The 18,542-nt window shown below is 35.7% G+C and overlaps 1 protein-coding gene across 1 annotated transcript; it reads right to left on the minus strand.

The window, feature by feature from the left end:
* Window positions 1-9,263: 9,263 nt before the first annotated feature.
* Window positions 9,264-10,310, minus strand: LOC308619038 (homologous-pairing protein 2 homolog). The gene is made up of 2 exons (XM_081237524.1): window positions 9,573-10,310; window positions 9,264-9,332 (listed from the first exon to the last, which is right to left on the minus strand). The coding sequence occupies exon 1, from the start codon at window positions 10,278-10,280 to the stop codon at window positions 9,627-9,629; it is 654 nt and encodes a 217-aa protein (XP_081093650.1). The 5' UTR covers window positions 10,281-10,310; the 3' UTR covers window positions 9,264-9,332; window positions 9,573-9,626.
* Between the last annotated feature and the right edge of the window lie 8,232 nt (window positions 10,311-18,542).

Genomic DNA, 18,542 nt, shown 5'->3' on the forward strand with positions numbered 1-18,542 from the left:
TTTTTTAAATTTTTATTGGAGTATAGTTGACTTACAATGTTGTGTTAGTTTCAGGTGTACAGCAAAGTGAATCAGTTACACATATACATATATCCACTCCTTTTTTTTAGATGCCTTTCCCATATAGGTCATTACAGAGTATTGAGTAGAGTTCCCTGTGCTATACAGCAGGTTCTTAGTAGTTATCTATTTGATATATATTCAATAGTAGCATGTATATGTCAATCCCAATCTCCCAATTTATTTACCCACCCACCCCCACTTATTATCCCCTGGTAAACCATAAGTTTGTTTTCTATATCCATGACTCTGCTTCTGTTTTGTAAATAAGTTCATTTGTACTCTTTTTTTTAGATTCCACATATAAGCGATATCATATGATATTTGTCTTTATGTGTCTTACATCACCCAGTATGACAATCTCTAGGTCCATCCATGTTGCTACGAATGGCATTATTTTTTCTTTTTTATGGCTGAGCAATATTACATTATATATATATATATATATATATATATATATATATATATATATATACACACACACATACCACATCTTCTTTATCCATTCCTCTGTTGATGGACATTTAGGTTGCTTCCATGTCCTGGCTATTGTACATAGTGCTGCAATGAACATTGGGGTGCATATATCTTTTTGAATCATGGTTTCCTCAGGGTATATGGCCAGTAGTGGGATTGCTGGGTCATATGGTAGTTCTATTTTTAGTTTTTTAAGGAACCGCCAGAGTGTTCTCCATAGTGGTTGTACCAATTTACATTCCCACCAACAGCATAGGAGGGTTTCCTTTTCTCCACCCCCTCTCCAGCATTTACTGTTTGTAGATTTTTGATGATGGCCATTCCGACCAGTGTGAGGTGATACCTCATTGTAGTTTTGTCTTGCATTTCTCTAATAATTAGTGATGTTGAGCAACTTTTCATGTGCTTTTTTGCCATCTGTATGTCTTCTCTAGATAAATGTCTAGATCTTCCACCCATTTTTCGATTGGGTTATTTGTTTTGTTGATATTGAGCTGCATGAGCTGTTTGTATATTTTGGAGACTAATCCCTTGTTGGCTGCTTAGTTTGCAAATATTTTCTCCCATTCTGAGGGTTGTCTTTTTGTTTTGTTTATGGTTTCCTTTGTTATGCAAAAGCTTTCAAGTTTAATTAGATCCCATTTGTTTACTTTAGGTTTTATTTTCATTACTCTAGGAGGTAGATCAAAAAGATCTTGTTGTGATTTATGTCAAAGAGTGTTCTGCCTATGTTTTCCTATAAGAGTTTTATAGTATCCAGCCTTATATTTTAAATAGAACATCTTGATTTATCCTCATGACAGATCTATAAAGGATATACAAATATTACCCCCATTTTACAGATAAGAAAACTGAGTTTAAGTAATATACCCAAATTTATTCAGTTAACAAGTATAGAGCATGGATTCAAATCCAAGTAGTCTAACTCGAGAGCCTTTTGATGACTTAGCTACTCTTTAACATACAACTTTCACTCCCTTTGGACCCTTCTCTTAGTCTGCCTTAAGTTATTGTAATACCTCACTGCCTGCACAAACTCAGAAAATAAAGGACAGAGTCTCTGTCTCTTTTATTCCTTTTATCATCTTACTATTTCCTAAGATAAGACCTGGACAAAATAGTTCAACAACTTGAACTAAATTATTAAATTAATTAGATGAATCATTTATTCATTCCATAAATATCTATTAAGCATGTCTCTGTGCCAGTTACTGTGATATAATATATTATAGAGATAGAATGGTCAACAATGTAGGTAAGGGTCTTCCTTACCCTCCTAAAATGAATATTCTAATTTGGTGACATTATATTTATAAACTAATTCCAGATGGTCAGTGATTTGTTGTTACACTTTTAGTTGTCAGTGAAAGAAACACAATCAAAACTAACTTAAAAGGTAACTTAATGACTTACATTCCTGAGACATCTAAGAGGTGACTGAATTCAGACACAATTCGATCTAGAGTGTCAAAAATGCCATCAAGAAGTATTCTCTCTCTCTCCCCCCGACCCCTTTCTCTCTCTCTCTCCCTAAGTTCTGCTTTCCTCATTCTGTTTTATCCTTAGGCAGAGCTCTCTCCATGTGATGGCAACAAGAGCTCCCAGGGACTCCAACTTACATCCTAGCGACTAAGGGGCAGAAAGTACTTTTTCCTTAAAGTTCCTGCAAACACTTTTGGTGGAGCTCTCATTGGCCATGCTTGGGTCACACATCCATCTCTAAACCAATCAAAATGGTCATATTCATTGGCCTTGCCTGATGTACTCATAGCTCATCCCTGTGGTAGGCGGGTGGAGCCTAGAAAACTGGGGAAAGGGAAGAGTGCCAATAAACCACATAGCTACCACTATTAAGGAAACAAAAGTGTTAGCTCCTCCATAAACTCACTGGGCAAGAAACAGTTCTTTATCCTATCATTAAAAGAAATTACCCCTCATAAAATGATCACCACCACCAAAAAAGATTTTTTAAAAAACCTTAGTTTGAATCATTTTGTTGTATTGGTAACTCTACTAAACACACCCATTATATTCAACCCACTAGTTTAAAAAAAGGGACAATCTCACCACAAAAGCAGCAGGCTATTAGCCAGATTCTAAACTGATGTATGCATTAAAATGGCTACAATTAAGAGCTATTTTTATTCTAAAAATCCAAATATTAACAAAATGTCTAATTGCTTCTTTTAGATAATTGGAATTATAATCTCTTCAACCCACACCACGTCCACAGAAAACCTTTCCTGAGCTCAGTTTAAACAATATTTATTAGCATATCATCCGTTGATCCCAAAAATGCTTGATAAGTAGTATCACAAATTGGTACATAAAAAGTGAACTCAAAGTCAAACTGATTTACATATTAAAATTCTGAAAAACAGAATTGTACCAAATACAGCTATAATGTATAAAACACAGTGGTAGACTGAAATTAATGGGAAGGTCAGGGAATGGAAAGCAAATAGAAGTAACTGAAATACACTTTAATTCCTTTCACTTTGGCGGACTGAATATATAAGCAGTGAAAAACCACCTAGTTGATTATGGGAACACGGGGAGCAATCAGAGTTTAAAAAAAACAAAGGAGCAAGAAATCAAGGTAGCTAAAGGGAATAACTTGGAAACAGATGAGAAATAAAAATAAAGAAAGCAACTGACAAACTGAAAAAGGTGACTGGGGAATACTTAGGGCACAATGAAGGAAAGTGGGCTTTAACAAAATGTAGGGACAGGCTTTCAGCTACAATCAAAAAGCTCATGAGATATTAACAATGAGCCCATTAGTTAAAAACAGAACTAAATGCAGCTGGTATCATTTCAGAGTCCAGTAGATAGCACCAATCCATAAGAAAAAAAATCCATCAGGTATTATTAGTGAAGAATGTGAAGGTACCAAATTGTATATGCATATTGCATGAACTAGGCTAAGTATAGAGCAATAAAAAGGGGAGTTTAAGACACTTAAATAGGGCTTCCCTGGTGGCACAGTGGTTAAGAATATGCCTACCAATGCAAGGGACATGGGTTCGAGCCCTGGTCTGGGAAGATCCCACATGCTGTGGAGCAACTAAGCCCATGCACCACAACTACTGAAGGCTGCATGCCTAGAGCCTGTGCTCCACAACAAGAGAACCACCGCAATGAGAAGCCTACACACTGCAGCGAAGAGTAGGCCCCACTCACCACAACTAGAGAAAGCACGCATGCAGCAACAAAGACCCAACTCAGCTAAAAATAAATAAGTAAATAAATTTATTTTTTAAAAAAAGACACTTAAATAAACAGACAATGAAACAAATAAACAATATTGATGGGAGCCTCTTCTTTCTAAGGGATTTGGGATTATTGTATCAGACAAGAAGTCCTCCTTAGGACAGTGAGCTCATGTAAAACAAAGAAATTCTCATTAAAATGCTGTTAAAGGAATGGAGACCCAGATTAGACTTCTACTTACATATCAACCTAATCTTTTTTTTTAAGTGTGACAAAAGAATTCTATATGTTCATCAAAGAACATTTTATTTTCTCTGGAGCACATAGCCAGACAGCATTTTGCAATTAGGTGGGAACATGTAAATGAGTTCTGAACAACAGAATGTGGGAGGAAGTGATAAATAATACTCCCATGCCTGGCCCTAAAATCTCTTGGGCTACCCTTCTAGTTCTTTCTCTCCTCTGTGCAAGCAAATGGTAGAGTCACCACATAAAAGGAGCCTGGTGCCCTGAGTGACTGCATGGAGAAGAGCCTCCCTATGGACCCACAGCTAACTCTGACATAAATATTAAATGTTTATTTTACTAAACAGCTGATATCAACCTACCCTGGTTCATACACAAACATAGGTCCAGAACTTACTGAAGAAAATTGAATTGTTTACATTATAAAACCAGATGATTTTTTAAAAAGAGAGCTAAGGAGAGACAAGAAGGTAGAGTCCTGAAGTACAGCTAAAATATAGGGATAGATGAAGTGGAACAATTAGTGAGTTCACATTATTTGAAGGGGCAAAGGGGTATTTAAGAGAAAGGATGTCTAAAATAAACTCGAATTATATGCTGTGCTGTGCTGTATTGCAAATTAATCCCCTTCTTGGATGCCAAGTCTTCAGTAAAATTTGCTAAATGCAAAGCCTTAAAAAATGTTATCTTGATAGTGAAAGAACTGTATCAGGGTGGTGTCACAGCACTGTACACAGGAGGTGAAACAAAGAGTGAGATTAAGAATTTAGTAACAGCAGCTTCTTTACCCATTCTGTGAGGACAGCATCACCCTAAAACCAAAAACAGGTAAAGACATTACCAGAAAGAACAAAAAAAACCACTACAGATCAATAACTCTCATGAACACAGATACAGAAATCAACAAAACATTAGAAAAATCAAATCCAACAAGGTATAAAAGAATTATACAGCATGAAAAAATATGATTTATCCCAGGTAACAGCATTGGGAAAACTGGATATTCACATGCAAAAGAATGAAATTCGACCTCTCTCTTACATCACTCACAAAAAATTAACTGGAAATGGATTAAAGAATTAAATGTAAGACCTAAAACCATAAAACTCCTAGAAGAAAACAGAGGAAATGCTCCTTGACATTGGCCTGGGCAACAATTTTTTGGACATGACACCAAAAGCAAAGGCAACAAAAGCAAAAATAAACACGTGGGAATACATCAAACTAAAAAGCTTTTGCTCAGCAAAGGAAACCAACAACAAAATCAAAAGGAAACCTATAGAATGGGAGAAAATATTTCCAAACAATATATCTAATAAGAGGTTAGTAACTAAAATATATAAGCAACTCATACAAATTAATAGCAAAAACAACAACAATAATAATACAATTAGAAAATGGACAGAGGACCTGAATAGACATTTTTCCAAAGAAGACATACAAATGGTCAACAGGACATAAAAGGATGCACAACATCACTAATCATCAGGAAAATACAAATCAAAACAACCGTGAGGTATCATCTTATGCCTGTTAGAACAGCAATCATCAAAAAGACAAGGGATAAATGCTGGTGGGAATGTGGAAAAAGGGAACCCTAGTGCCTTGTTGCTGGGAATGTAACTGGTACAGCCGCTATGGAAAACAGTATGGCAGTTCCTCAAAAAATTAAAACTAGAACTGCCATGTGATCCAACAATTCCACTTCTGGGGATACATTTAAGGGAAACAAACTGTTATGTTGAAGAGATATATGTACTCCCATATTCAATGCAGCACTATTCACAATAGTCAAGGTATGCAAACAACCTAAGTTTTTGTCAGTGGATGAATGGATCAAGAAAATGTGGTAAATACACAAAATAGAACATCATTCAGCTTTGAAAAAGAAGAAAATTCTATCATCTGTGACAACATGGATGAACCTGGAAAGCATTATGCTAAGTGAAATAAGTCAGTCAAGCAAAAAAAGACAAATACTGCATGGTATCACTTATATGTGGAATCTTAAAAAAAAAAAAGTGTACTCACAGAAACAGAGAACAGAAATGTGGTTGCTAAGAACTGGGTTTAGGGAAAATCGGGAGAGGTTGGTAAAAGATTACCAACTTTCAGTTATAACATGAATAAGGTCTGAGGATCTAATGTATGACATCGTAATCACAGATGATAACACTGTATTATATCATTGAAATTTGCTAAGAGAGTAGAACATTAGTGTTCTCAACAGAAAAAGGAGGGGTGAAAGGTATTGCATCTTATATTCATTGTAAAAAAAATTTAGAAAAAAGCACAAAAATTAGAGCTAAAAATACTGACAGCCCATAATCCCAACACTCAGAGTACCACTAGTATCATTTTAACAATTATAATGTTCATAACTGATACTACCTTCTATATCCCTATTTTTTACCACTTAACCTTTAATCGTTGACCTTATCCTATGTCCTGAAAACCTCTTTGTAAATGTTATTTTAAGATAAATATGCCATACCTGTAAATACCATAAGTTACATAATCATTCCCCCCTAAATGGGAACATTTCAGTTGTTCTAATTTGGTTAAGTAGTATGGCAATAATAAAAATTATGTGTATACATGTTTTCTATAGTTTGCATTGCCTTAAGATGAATTCTTAAGTCATGGTGAATCATATAAAATGAAGGCTGAAAACATACGTTGAATTAGAGAACTATAGTTACTTTTTGGAGATATCTTCTTCTAGCTGTAATTACAACATTCTCAAAGAAGATACATAAGTACTGCTAAAATTAGCAATGGGCTGAAGGTGTTGACATATTGTAAATTAATATTATATTCAAGTAGATTGGAGTTATTTCTTAAATCTGAAGGGAAGAGTCATAAAGGTTGGTTCTTTATCCAGTGGAATAGATTTTTGAGCTACTGTATTATTTGGAATGATCGATTTTAAGTACGTGGCATGACACACCCCTACATGCATCTTATTTCAAAAGTCTAAGATGGCACAACCACTGGGCTTTCCTTATTGAGAAAAAGGCAATATTTCTCAATTCAAAGAGACACTGAAAAGTTGTCTTAGCAAAAGATAAAGAACAAAAATATATGTTTTTCCTAAATTCCTTGTTCTGAACCTGCATCCTTATGTTTACAACTAGTTTTACATAAGGAAGTCGCCTATCCCCGACTTTTCCTTCTGCTTGAAATCCAGCTGCATTCCAGTTTGCTAATAAGTGAAAGACCACTTGCATCACAGGCTTGACTAAATATCATTTCAAATGGCACATTACAAGATGGCAAAATCTATATTATAAACCAAAACAAAGAAACTGCTGAAGTCGTTAGAATAAAGGATGATAGATTTATGTGTGATATTTCCAGCAAAACACCAACTCTTGAGTTCACTTTTAGGCAATATTCTGGGAACAAAGAGATGAGATTTCACTAGCCATATTTTAAAATACATACTACAACGACATTATTCTTTTTTTTTTTTTTTTTTTTTGCGGTACGCGGGCCTCTCACTGTCGTGGCCTCTCCCGTTGCGGGGCACAGGCTCCGGATGCGCAGGCTCAGCGGCCATGGCTCATGGGCCCAGCCGCTCCGCGGCATATGGGATCCTCCCAGACCGGGGCACGAACCCGTATCCCCTGCATCGGCAGGCGGACTCTCAACCACTGCGCCACCAGGGAGGCCCCAACGACATTATTCTTAAACCATGGTACTCTCTTGAAAAAAAATAGAACTTGAAAACAAGTAGAAGTCAAGAAATAAATACACATGCATACAAATATTTAGTATAAGATAAAGATGAGGCAATGACATTATTCCATAAATGATGTTGTAAAGCTGAATAGCTATTTGGGAAAAAAATAATTGCACCCATACCCCATACCTTATTCCAGTAAACATTTCAAAGTATTAATACTTAAACGAAAAATGAAACCAGTTCTGAAGAAAATATGAGAAAAAACTTTCATAACCCAGGTTTGGAAGCTTTTCTAAGTATGACAAAACAGAGAAAGTAGAAAAGATGGATAAATTGGACTAAATTTTTTAAAATATCTTTATTGGAGTATAACTGCTTTACAATGGTGTGTTAGTTTCTGCTGTATTACAAAGTGAAGCAGCTATATGTGTACATATACCCCCATATCTCCTCCTTCTTGCATCTCCCTCTCACTCTCCCTATCCCACCCCTCTAGGTGGACACAAAGCACCGAGTTGATCTCCCTCTGCTATGCAGCTGCTTCCCACTAGCTATCTATTTTATATTTGGGAGTGTATATATGTCCATGCCACTCTCTCACTTCATCCCAGCTTACCCTTTCCCCTCCCTGTGTCCTCAAGTCCATTCTCTACATCTATGTCTTTATTCCTGTCCTGCCCCTAGGTTCTTCAGAACTAATTTTTTTTTTTTAGGTTCCATATATATGTGTTAGCATATGGTATTTGTTTTTCTCTTTCTGACTTACTTCACTCTGTATGACAGACTCTAGATCCATCCACCTCACTACAAATAACTCAATTTCATTTCTTTTTATGGCTGAGTAAGATTCCATTGTATATATGTGCCACATCTTCTTTACCCATTCATCTGTCAATGGACATTTAGGTTGTTTCCATGTCCTGACTACTGTAAATAGGGCTGCAATGAACATTGTGGTACATGACTCTTTTTGAATTATGGTTTCCTCAGGGTATACGACCAGTAGTGGGATTGCTGGGTCATATGGTAGTTCTATTTTTAGTTTTTGAAGGAACCTCCATACTGTTCTCCATAGTGGCTGTATAAATTTACATTCCCACCAACAGTGCAAGAGGGTTCCCTTTTCTCCACACCCTCTCCAGCATTTATTGTGTGTAGATTTTTTGATGATGGCCATTCTGACTGGTGAGGTGATACCTCATTGTAGTTTTGATTTGCATTTCTCTAATGATTAGTGATGTTGAGCATCCTTTCATGCGTTTGTTGGCAATCTGTATATCTTCTTTGCAGAAATGTCTATTTAGGTCTTCTGCCCATTTTTGGATTGGGTTGTTTTTTTTACATATTAAATTTGTTAATTTTTCTAAACACCAACAATGCAATTTTGCTAAAGTTACAATTTTGGAAAATTGGCCTTAAGACCACTCCCAGGCTTTCTGTCAAGTGTATCTGGGTCTCTACCATCTCAGTGCTGCCTGCATTTCTCCCAGGACTTGGGGTGGGGTGAAGGTGGGTAGAGAAGATTTTCTACAGGTCTCCTGGAGTGGAGAGTCCTGGGTGAGGCCCTTGGCTCCCTGAATGCTGTGCATAGTAGCCTCTCTCTGCCCTTGTCCCCCAAGCTCTCTTTTGCCTTCCTCAGGCTTGATATCTGGGAGGTTTGATTATCCAGAGGAAATTAAATATTTTTATATCAAATTATATTACAATAAATATTGCCAAATGTTTTCCTTTTGCATTATTCCCCATCTAACTAACTGTTAAGTTCAGGCAGTCAAAACGTGGATGATGAAATGAGTGAAACCATCCTCTCCGGGCCACCAGTGCTCCACCCAGTACTTTGGTGTGTGCTCAAAAGTGGACAGCAGCAGGAACAACAAAAAAAGCTGACCTAAACAAGGCAGCCAGTCCAGGACATCTCTGTTCCCAGGCCTGCCGGAGGGCCTCAGGGATCTGGGAGCTTGAGGTTGTAATCTTCATCTGTCTCTATCCCAACTTCCTCAAAAAACTGCTTCTTGCTCTTGGGGTATCCCTCAAGGATTGCATCAGACAGCTCTGTTGCCATCCTCTTGCGCTTCCTCCACTCCTTGCAGTACCTCTGCCTCTCTCTGTACACCTGCTCTTTCTCTTCTGGAGTCACGTGGTTGGTGGCCGCTTTGATGTTCTTCAGTCTCTCTGTGTAGCCAGCACATTCCTTCTTTACCTTCTGGATCTCTTTCTGCATCTCTGGTGTGGTCAGGGCACTAGTTAACTCCTTCAGCTCAGCCTCCATGTGGCGGCAGCTCTGCTGCAAGCTCTGCACCTTAGCAGTGAGGGCCACGATTTTGGCATCCAGGACTTGGAGGTCAGCATCATTGATCATGTCAAATTGTTCCTGGTCAGCAAAGTATACCTTCTGCTTGCCGTACATCTTCTCTTTGATCTTGCCTTGTTGGGCCAGCTGGTCCAGCGCCTTCACCACCGCCGCCTTGCCCAGTCTGTGTTCCCGCTGCAGGTTCCCGAACACGTCCTGGGCGCTGTAGGGCCGGTTCTGCTCCTGTAGGTACCACAGCAGGATCCCGGAGGCTCCCGCCACGGCTTCCGCCCGGCCTTTACTCATGTCCTTTACTGCCACCAAACTCCGAAAGCCGGAAGTTCTTGTTTGTTTTTTTGATATTAAGCTGCATGACCTGCTTCTATATTTTGGAGATTATTCCTTTGTCAGTTGCTTCGTTTGCAAATATTTTCTCCCATTCTGAGGGTTGTCTTTTCGCCTTGTTTATGGTCTCCTTTGCTGTGCAAAAGCTTTTAAGTTTCATAAGGTTCCATTTTTTAATTTTTGTTTTTATTTCCATTTGGACCTAATTTTTAAAAATAAAATCTATATGACAAAAAAAACCCTCACACAAATAGTTATAAAGATAACAAAATGAGAAAGTTTTTGTAATTCATATTACAGACAATGGATTGACTAATATTTCTCTAATATTTATCTAATATACAAATATTCTAACATTTCTCTAATATACAATATTCTTGTCAAAATATTCTTTTCAGTATTTTGTCTCTTAACAAGAATAATTTAAAAAACAATAGAAAACATAGGCAAAGAATATGAACATACATTTCACAGAGCTATAAATACAGATGGCTCTTAAAAATGTGCAAAGCTGGGCTTCCCTGGTGGCGCAGTGGTTAAGAATCTGCCTGCCAATGCAGGGCACACGGGTTTGTGCCCCGGTCCGGGAGGATCCCACATGCCGCGGAGCAGCTGGGCCCGTGAGCCATGGCCGCTGAGCCTGCGCGTCCGGAGCCTGTGCTCCACGACTGGAGAGGCTGCGGCAGTGAGAGGCTCGCGTACCAAAAGTCATGATTTAGAACTTGCCTTTAATACTGAGCAGAACTAAGGCCAAATAGGAAAACGGTTTTGCCTAAGGAAAGGAAAAGAGTTAGATCTACCTCCTATCCAGGCTTCTCCCTCCTTTGTGCCTTCTTACATACACACGCACACACACACACACCATAAATGATATTTTGCCATGAACACACACCACACAGATATCTTATTTTAAAAGACAGAGAAAGGAAATTAAAAGAAGCAGTCCTTTTCTTTTTCACATCTGACGATGCCCCCAGCGACAGGCGACAATGAAGGAAATCTGCAGTGATATGCATCCTGCTATATCTTTGCTGACCTGAGTCTTTCACAGTCAAAGAGAAAGCAGGTAACCCTCCATTAGCAGAAGAAAAGGTTTAAAAATTGCTCAAGTTTACCAGTGTCATTATTATGCTATCTGAATTTTTTAGATGCAGGTGTAAGATTCAAAGTGACAGCAGAATGTACATGTCAAAAAATATTCTATTCAGTGGCCTAACTTTTGGGAAAATAAACGAGCCTGAAAATTAATTTAATCTATTTACAAATTTAAACCATTATGTTCTAGGAAAAAAAAAAACACAAAACGCATTAAGATCATCATTGCCTGCATCCAGAGGCATACAATTAATTGCCTATTGGATACCAATTCTAGCCAAATCATTCCTACAAAGAAGCAACAAAGGCGTGTTTCTTGCTAGACAAGAACCAAGTATTGTCTTACTAATTTTCAAAAGGAAAAGGGGATGGGGGAAGGTGCAATGAATTACTGTCAGGTAAAGGCGCTACATATATCTTAGAATTATTAAGGAAGTATCTTTTTAATTAGGTGGCGGTAGTCTCTGTAATATTGATACATAAATGATTATTATTTAGCCCAGCAGAAATTTGTAGTCCTTACTCTAGATTTTGCCTCCCTATTGAAAAATTTAACCCTGACACCAGTTATCTAGCATTAATATCAATAACAGTCTCTTCCTTCTGCTTTAGCAGCTTCATAGTAATCAATGTAGCCAGAATTTTAAAATAGTCCCTTACAAATATACCCTTTAACCTTCAAAGCACGTATACATCCATTACCAAGAATTATAGAATACATGAACAAAAGGGATATCAGGTATAATTTTCTAAAATATCCTTATTTGACATTCCATTTAAATCAGTAAATACCATTTGTGTACTTTTGAAGTAGGCACTATGCTGCCTGCGGAAAGGGAGAAAAAGAAAATATATGCAAATGTTGTCATGGGGTTTTCCTGCTTGTCCAAGTTTATCTAATTTATAAGAGCCTGATCCAAGACTGTGACCAAAATCCCTTACTCTTAAGCTCTCTTCAGTATCCAGCGTGCCCTTCTGTTCTTTCTTGGTTCTCTAAATCACATAGCTAATATTATTCTCATTTTTCAAATAAAGCAATGAAAGACAAAAATTTATATTATAAGCTCAGAGTCATGTACCTAAGCTGCTTCAAAGCCAGGCTTTGTCCCATGTTTCCAGACACCTGGTCCAGTATGCTTACTACTATAACCAGAAGTGATAAGTAATATGAATAGATTAACTCACAAATTTGGTAGTGGCTGCATGAACTGCATGGTTAAAGAGATGATTGTTGGCTATATCCAAGTTTAGAGGGAAGGAGTTCCTTAATTGATTAGCGATGTCTGCCATAGACACAAGCATGGGGATGATGGCAAGTGTGTTCAATATTTTCCATCTGCACACACAATTTTTTTACCTCAATAAAAGTCATTTATATTGTCAAACAAATACACTATTATGATATAATTTAAAAATTATATAATATATACTATTTCCTATCTTTATATCTATCCAATAAGCACAAGAGCTAATACATGGTGCTAGATATTGGTAATATAAAAATGGGTAAGATTTGGTCTCTGTCCAAAGACAGGCTTACTCTAGCAGGAAATAGAAACCTAAACAGCTAACACAATAAGATAAGCATTGTACTTATAAACAAAGCTCTAATATTCCTTTGTAGCATTTTTAATTTTATAACATGGGAAAAACAAGGCTTGGTATCTTCATATACCGACTACCAAGTGAATGTTTCAATATAACCTGTAAGTATCATTATAAACATGCCTGTGATAAATGTAACTCTTTCATAAGTTTGTTGTGCAAATTAAATGGTATAATGAATTTTAAGTGTTTAATAGAGTATCTGAAACGTAAAGAATACTCTAATACCAGCTACTATAAATTAGCCAACTGCCCCTTCCTGAATCTCTACCACAAGTTCCACAGACAAATATAAAAATTCACAAGACTGAAAATTAAACTAAGAATCAAACTATTGTCAAAATCTGGAATAAATTTACACTAGATACAAAGGCTATGAAACTGGATTTTTAAGTATCAATGGACTTTGCTTCTGAGTGGATATAGTATGTTGTAGCTAGCAATAAGGAGAAAAAAAAAGGATAAACAGGAACAATTTTTTCATAGGCATACTGGAGAACTTTGAAAGCAAGGAAGACTAGATGAATTAAAATTCTAGGGAAAGAAAGGCCCTTCCTAAGTATTATGGGTTAAATTTTGTCCCTCAAAAATATATGTTGAAATCCTAATAAGCACCAGTACCTATAAATGTGACCTTATTTGGAAATACGGACTTCGCAGATATAATCAAGTTAAGATGAGGTCATTAGGGTGGGCCCTGGCTTCCAGAGCCATGAGAAAATAAATTTGTACTGTTTAAGCTACCTGGAAACAAATACACTATGTGAGGAAACATTTCTGACCATTTTCTTCCCTGAGTGCCTTCCTGATTCTGACCATGGCTGAAGATGAACCTTTTCCCAAGTAGAACTCAACAGCAGAGCTTTTGGCAACCCTATGGAGTTGGCATGGCAGATTAGAAACTGGTGAAGCACAAAACTTAAAGCCCAATTTTCCCAATGAGACATTTGCTGAGCCTTAAAGCAGAATGGGAAGCTGGGAGACTACATCAAGAGGCTTTTAAAGGCACACAGAATTCCCTAAAAGTCTTATGAAAAGGTACATAAACATAACCAATAATCAAGAGGGGGAAAAAAAACCAGAAGTAGATCTACAGATTATCCCCATATGGGGAAAATAAAGAAGGACTCCAAAATACTGTGATTAATAAACCCTTACTAGGACTGCTCAGGAAGAGAGCGAGAAAGAGATCTCATATTATCAAAATCAGGATACAAAAGCAACATTACTAAAAATTATTAACAATAAAAAATGGGGAGCAGTATACAATAAGCAATTTTACGCCAATAAATTTGAAATTTAGATGAAATGGAAAAACTCCTTGAAAACCATAAAATAGCAAAGCTGAAATAAGAAAATCATCTGAATAGTAGTCATTTATCAATTAAAGAAATTTAATTTGTAATTAAAACCTTTCTTACAGACAATCATTACTACTTATATTTTAATCAACCAATAAAATAACAAAATATATGAAACAACAGTTTTTAAGAACTTAACATCAGGCTGAAGGACAGTGATTACTGGGGAATACAAAAGAAACAGGATGTGCTCTATTATTACCCCAGTTTACTGCCTTTAAAGAGTTTCCAGGCACGGACACACCAAGGGGATGCCCAGACAGAGCCCAGTGGGGTCCCTGAGTTAAAGAGATAGTGCTGAAAGTCCAGAGACACCAGGAGCAAGAGTTTGCTGGAAGGAGTACCAGAGAGGAGGGAGAAATAAAAGGAAATAATTTCAGAGGACTGTAGAGTCCCCTTCAAGTATTCAGCTGAGTCTGATCAGCACAAGCACTGTGAGGAAACTACCTGAGGCCAAGGAAAGAAAGCTGAAAGCATTAGAGATAATAATGTCTGATGCCTACACAGGTCCAGGAATAGCACCACTTCCCCCCAACAAATTTATCTCAGTAGTGGGGAAAATTTAACCCTAGATTGAGCATGGCTCCAGTCCCACCTAGTAAGTCTTAAAAGCAACACCTGAAAGGATCAAACTGTTTCCAAGTAATTTAATTGCATCTCAGACAAAAAGCCAAGAATATTTATAAGAAGAAAAATATCAAGAAATGAAAAGGTAAAGTTCACAAATATCCAAAGCTTATCAGTTATACAAAGAAGTTCGATAATATGACCCATGAGTAAAACAATCCATTGAAACAAAAAACAATCAATTGAAACCAAACCAGAACTCCACAGATATTAGGATTAACAGACAACATTAAAAGAGTAATAACTGTATTCCACATGTTCAAAGAGCTAAGTGGAAATACAAAAGACATAAAGAAAGAACCAAATTTCATTTCTAGAGATGAAAACTACCATTTGAAAAATTAAAAAGATTCAGTAGGTGTAATTACTGGAAGATTTAAAGGAATAACAACATAAAATACCCAAAACGTAACATAAAGAAGAGAATTTTTTTTTAATAAACAAAGCATCAGAGAGCTCCATTATAACTTCAAGCACCCTAATATACATATAATTTTTAAAGAAGATATACAGATGGTAAATGAACATATGGCAAGATGCTTAACATTGTTAGACATTAGGAAAATACTATTTAAAATCAGAATAAGTACTACTACACACCTATTAAAAAGGCTAAAATTAAAAAGACTGACGGTACCAAGTGTTGATGAGGACATGGAGGAACTGGAACTTTCATACACTGCTGGTAGCAATAAAACTGACACAACACCTGTGGAAAGAGCTTAGCACTTTCTAAAACATTATATGTTAAACTATCATTTGGTCTTGTCATTCCATTCCTTGGTATCTACCCAAGAAAAATGAAAGCCAATGACCATACAAAGACTTTCACATAAAAGTTCATGACAAGTTTTCTGGAATAAGCAAAAGCTGGAGGCAACCCAACAAGAGGTAAATGGATAACAAACTGTGTTGGAGGAAACAATCCAACAAGTGGAAAATGGATAAATGTGGTATATCTATACAATGGAATACTACTGAGCAATAAAAGAACAAACCACTGTTACACACTACAACATGAATAAATATCTAAATGATTATGTTGAATGAAAGAAGCCAGGCAAAAAAGAGTATATATTGTATGAATCCATTTATTGGATTCATAATCCAATACATAAATTCATAATCCAATATATAATTCAATACATATATTTTCTAGAATTTTATATATAAAATTCTAGAAAATCTAAGCTAATATATTTATAGTTTCAGAAAGCATATTAATATTTGTCTGGGACCAGGGAGTGGAGAGTCAGGAGGGAGGAATTTCAAAAGGTCACAGAAAACTTTCGTAGGTGATAGTTATGTTCATTATTTACATTGTGGTGATGGTTTCACTGGGGTGTACATATGTTAAAATGTCAAATTGTTTTACGATTTCTGTAGTTTATTGCATGTCAATTATAATAAATGATGCTTTAAAAAAAATTCCCACAAAGAATACTCCAGGCCAGATGGCTTCAACAGTGAATTCCTGAGGGAAAAAAAAAAAAAAAATTTGTCACTGCAGTTTATGTGATTTGTGGGTTCTAAAAGTATGTAAGTAATTTAAATGTAATTATATATACTTTAGAAAGGGGGCATTCAAATATGTAGTCAATAATCACAGTGGAATTAAGATTCTCCCCACCCATAAATATAATTTTAATTTTATTTAATTTATTCTGCCTGACATCTGGTTTCTCAGAAAAGAGAAGCTATAAAAAGTTTTATTCTTTCCATCTGAACATATCGTAAAAAAAAAAAACAGTGAATTCCACCAGATATTTAAGAAAAAAATATAATATAAATTTCATGCAACCTCTTTCAAAGAATACAAAATGAGAAAATACTTCCCATTGTCCCTGATATCAATATATCCCTGATACCAAAACTAGCAAGGACATTACATAAAAGAAAAATTGCAAGCCAATATGTCTTATAAAAATAAATGCAAAAACCCTAAACAAGATATTTATAAGCTGAATTCATCAATATATAAATATATCATTACCAAGAAGGAGTGCAATGTTGGATTAACATGTGAAAATCTATACAGGCAATCCACCATTTTAACAGAATAAAAAAATTATTATCTCAATATATACATAAAAATTATTTGATAAAATCTAAAACTTGTTAATGATAAAGCCTCTTAGCATACTAGTAATAAAAGAGAGCTATCTAAGTCTGACAAAAGTTAGCTACAAAAGTCCTACAGTTAGCATCCTTCTTAGTGGTAAAATATTGAACACTTTTCTCTTTAGTTAAGAAACCTCATAAGGATATCCATATCACCACTTCTATTCAACATTATGCTTTTAGTAATGCAAGAAAAATGAAAACAAGGTTTTAAAATTGAAAACGAAGAAATCATATTGTCAATATTCATAGACATGATTGTTTACGCAGAAATCTAAAAGAATCCACAAACTATTAGGATTTGTAAATAAATTAATAATTAGACATAGTAAATAAATAGTTTATGAATTCAATTTACAAAAATGTTTTTTTACACATTTTCAAGAAACAATTGGAAAATGTAATTTTTAAAAGAACACCATTTACTTAGTAACAAAAACATCAAATATATAGGAATAAATCTAATAAAATCTATAAAAGGCAAAACAATAAATCATATTGAGAGGAATTTTTAAAGCCTTAAATAAATATAGAAATATGCAGTATTCATGGATTAAAAGGCTGAATGTTGTTAAAATGTTAATTCTCTTCAAATTGATCTACAGTGTCAATGCAATCCTAATCAAAATACCAGCATGTTTATTGTGTGAGAGAGAAACGGCAAGTTGATTCAAAACTTTGTACGAAAATTAAAAGGATTTAAAATAGCCAAGACAAAATCTGAGCTATTAAGCTGCCAGACTTTAAGACTTATAGGAAGTCTTGTAGGAAGCAACTGAAATTAAGATAATGTGGTACTGGCAAAAGGATATATATGCAAATACACCAATGGAATCAACTAGATAGAATCCAGGAACAGATTCACACATAAATGATCAACTGATTTACTTTAAAGGTACCTGTACCTTCTAATATAGGAAGGATGGTCTTTCAAATAAATGGTATTAGAGCAACTGGATATCTAAATGTGAAAGTATCAACCATGGCTATTTCATGCCATACACAAATTAATTTGATATGGATCATAGACCTAAATGTTAAACAATAAATCTTCCAGTGAAAAACAGGAAAACATCATCATGGCCTTGAATTAGGCAAAACTTTCTTAAAAGAACACAGAAAGCATTAACCATTTTTAAAAAAGGTTGAGAAACTGAATTTCTTTAAAATTAAGATATTCTGGCCATCCAAACGCATAATTAAAAAGGAGAACATGCAAGACACAGAGGGGGAGAAAATATAATTGATAAAAGGGCTCATATCCAGAAAACATAAAGAACTCCTAAGAATCATTAAGAAAGACAAAGACACCCCAATTTTTTTTTAATGGGCACACTTCTTAAAGAGGTATCCACAAGAAAAGAGATCAAATGGCTATGTACATATATGGAAAGGTACACAATTGGTCATCAAA

This window comes from Mesoplodon bidens (genome assembly GCF_964165515.1).
Source record: "Mesoplodon bidens genome assembly, chromosome: 6".
Classification (NCBI taxonomy): Eukaryota; Metazoa; Chordata; class Mammalia; order Artiodactyla; family Ziphiidae; genus Mesoplodon; species Mesoplodon bidens.

What these genes read in the sequence shown, in the direction of transcription:
- LOC308619038 (XM_081237524.1), bottom strand. Translation starts at nt 10,280, where the DNA reads ATGAGTAAAGGCCGGGCGGAAGCCGTGGCGGGAGCCTCCGGGATCCTG.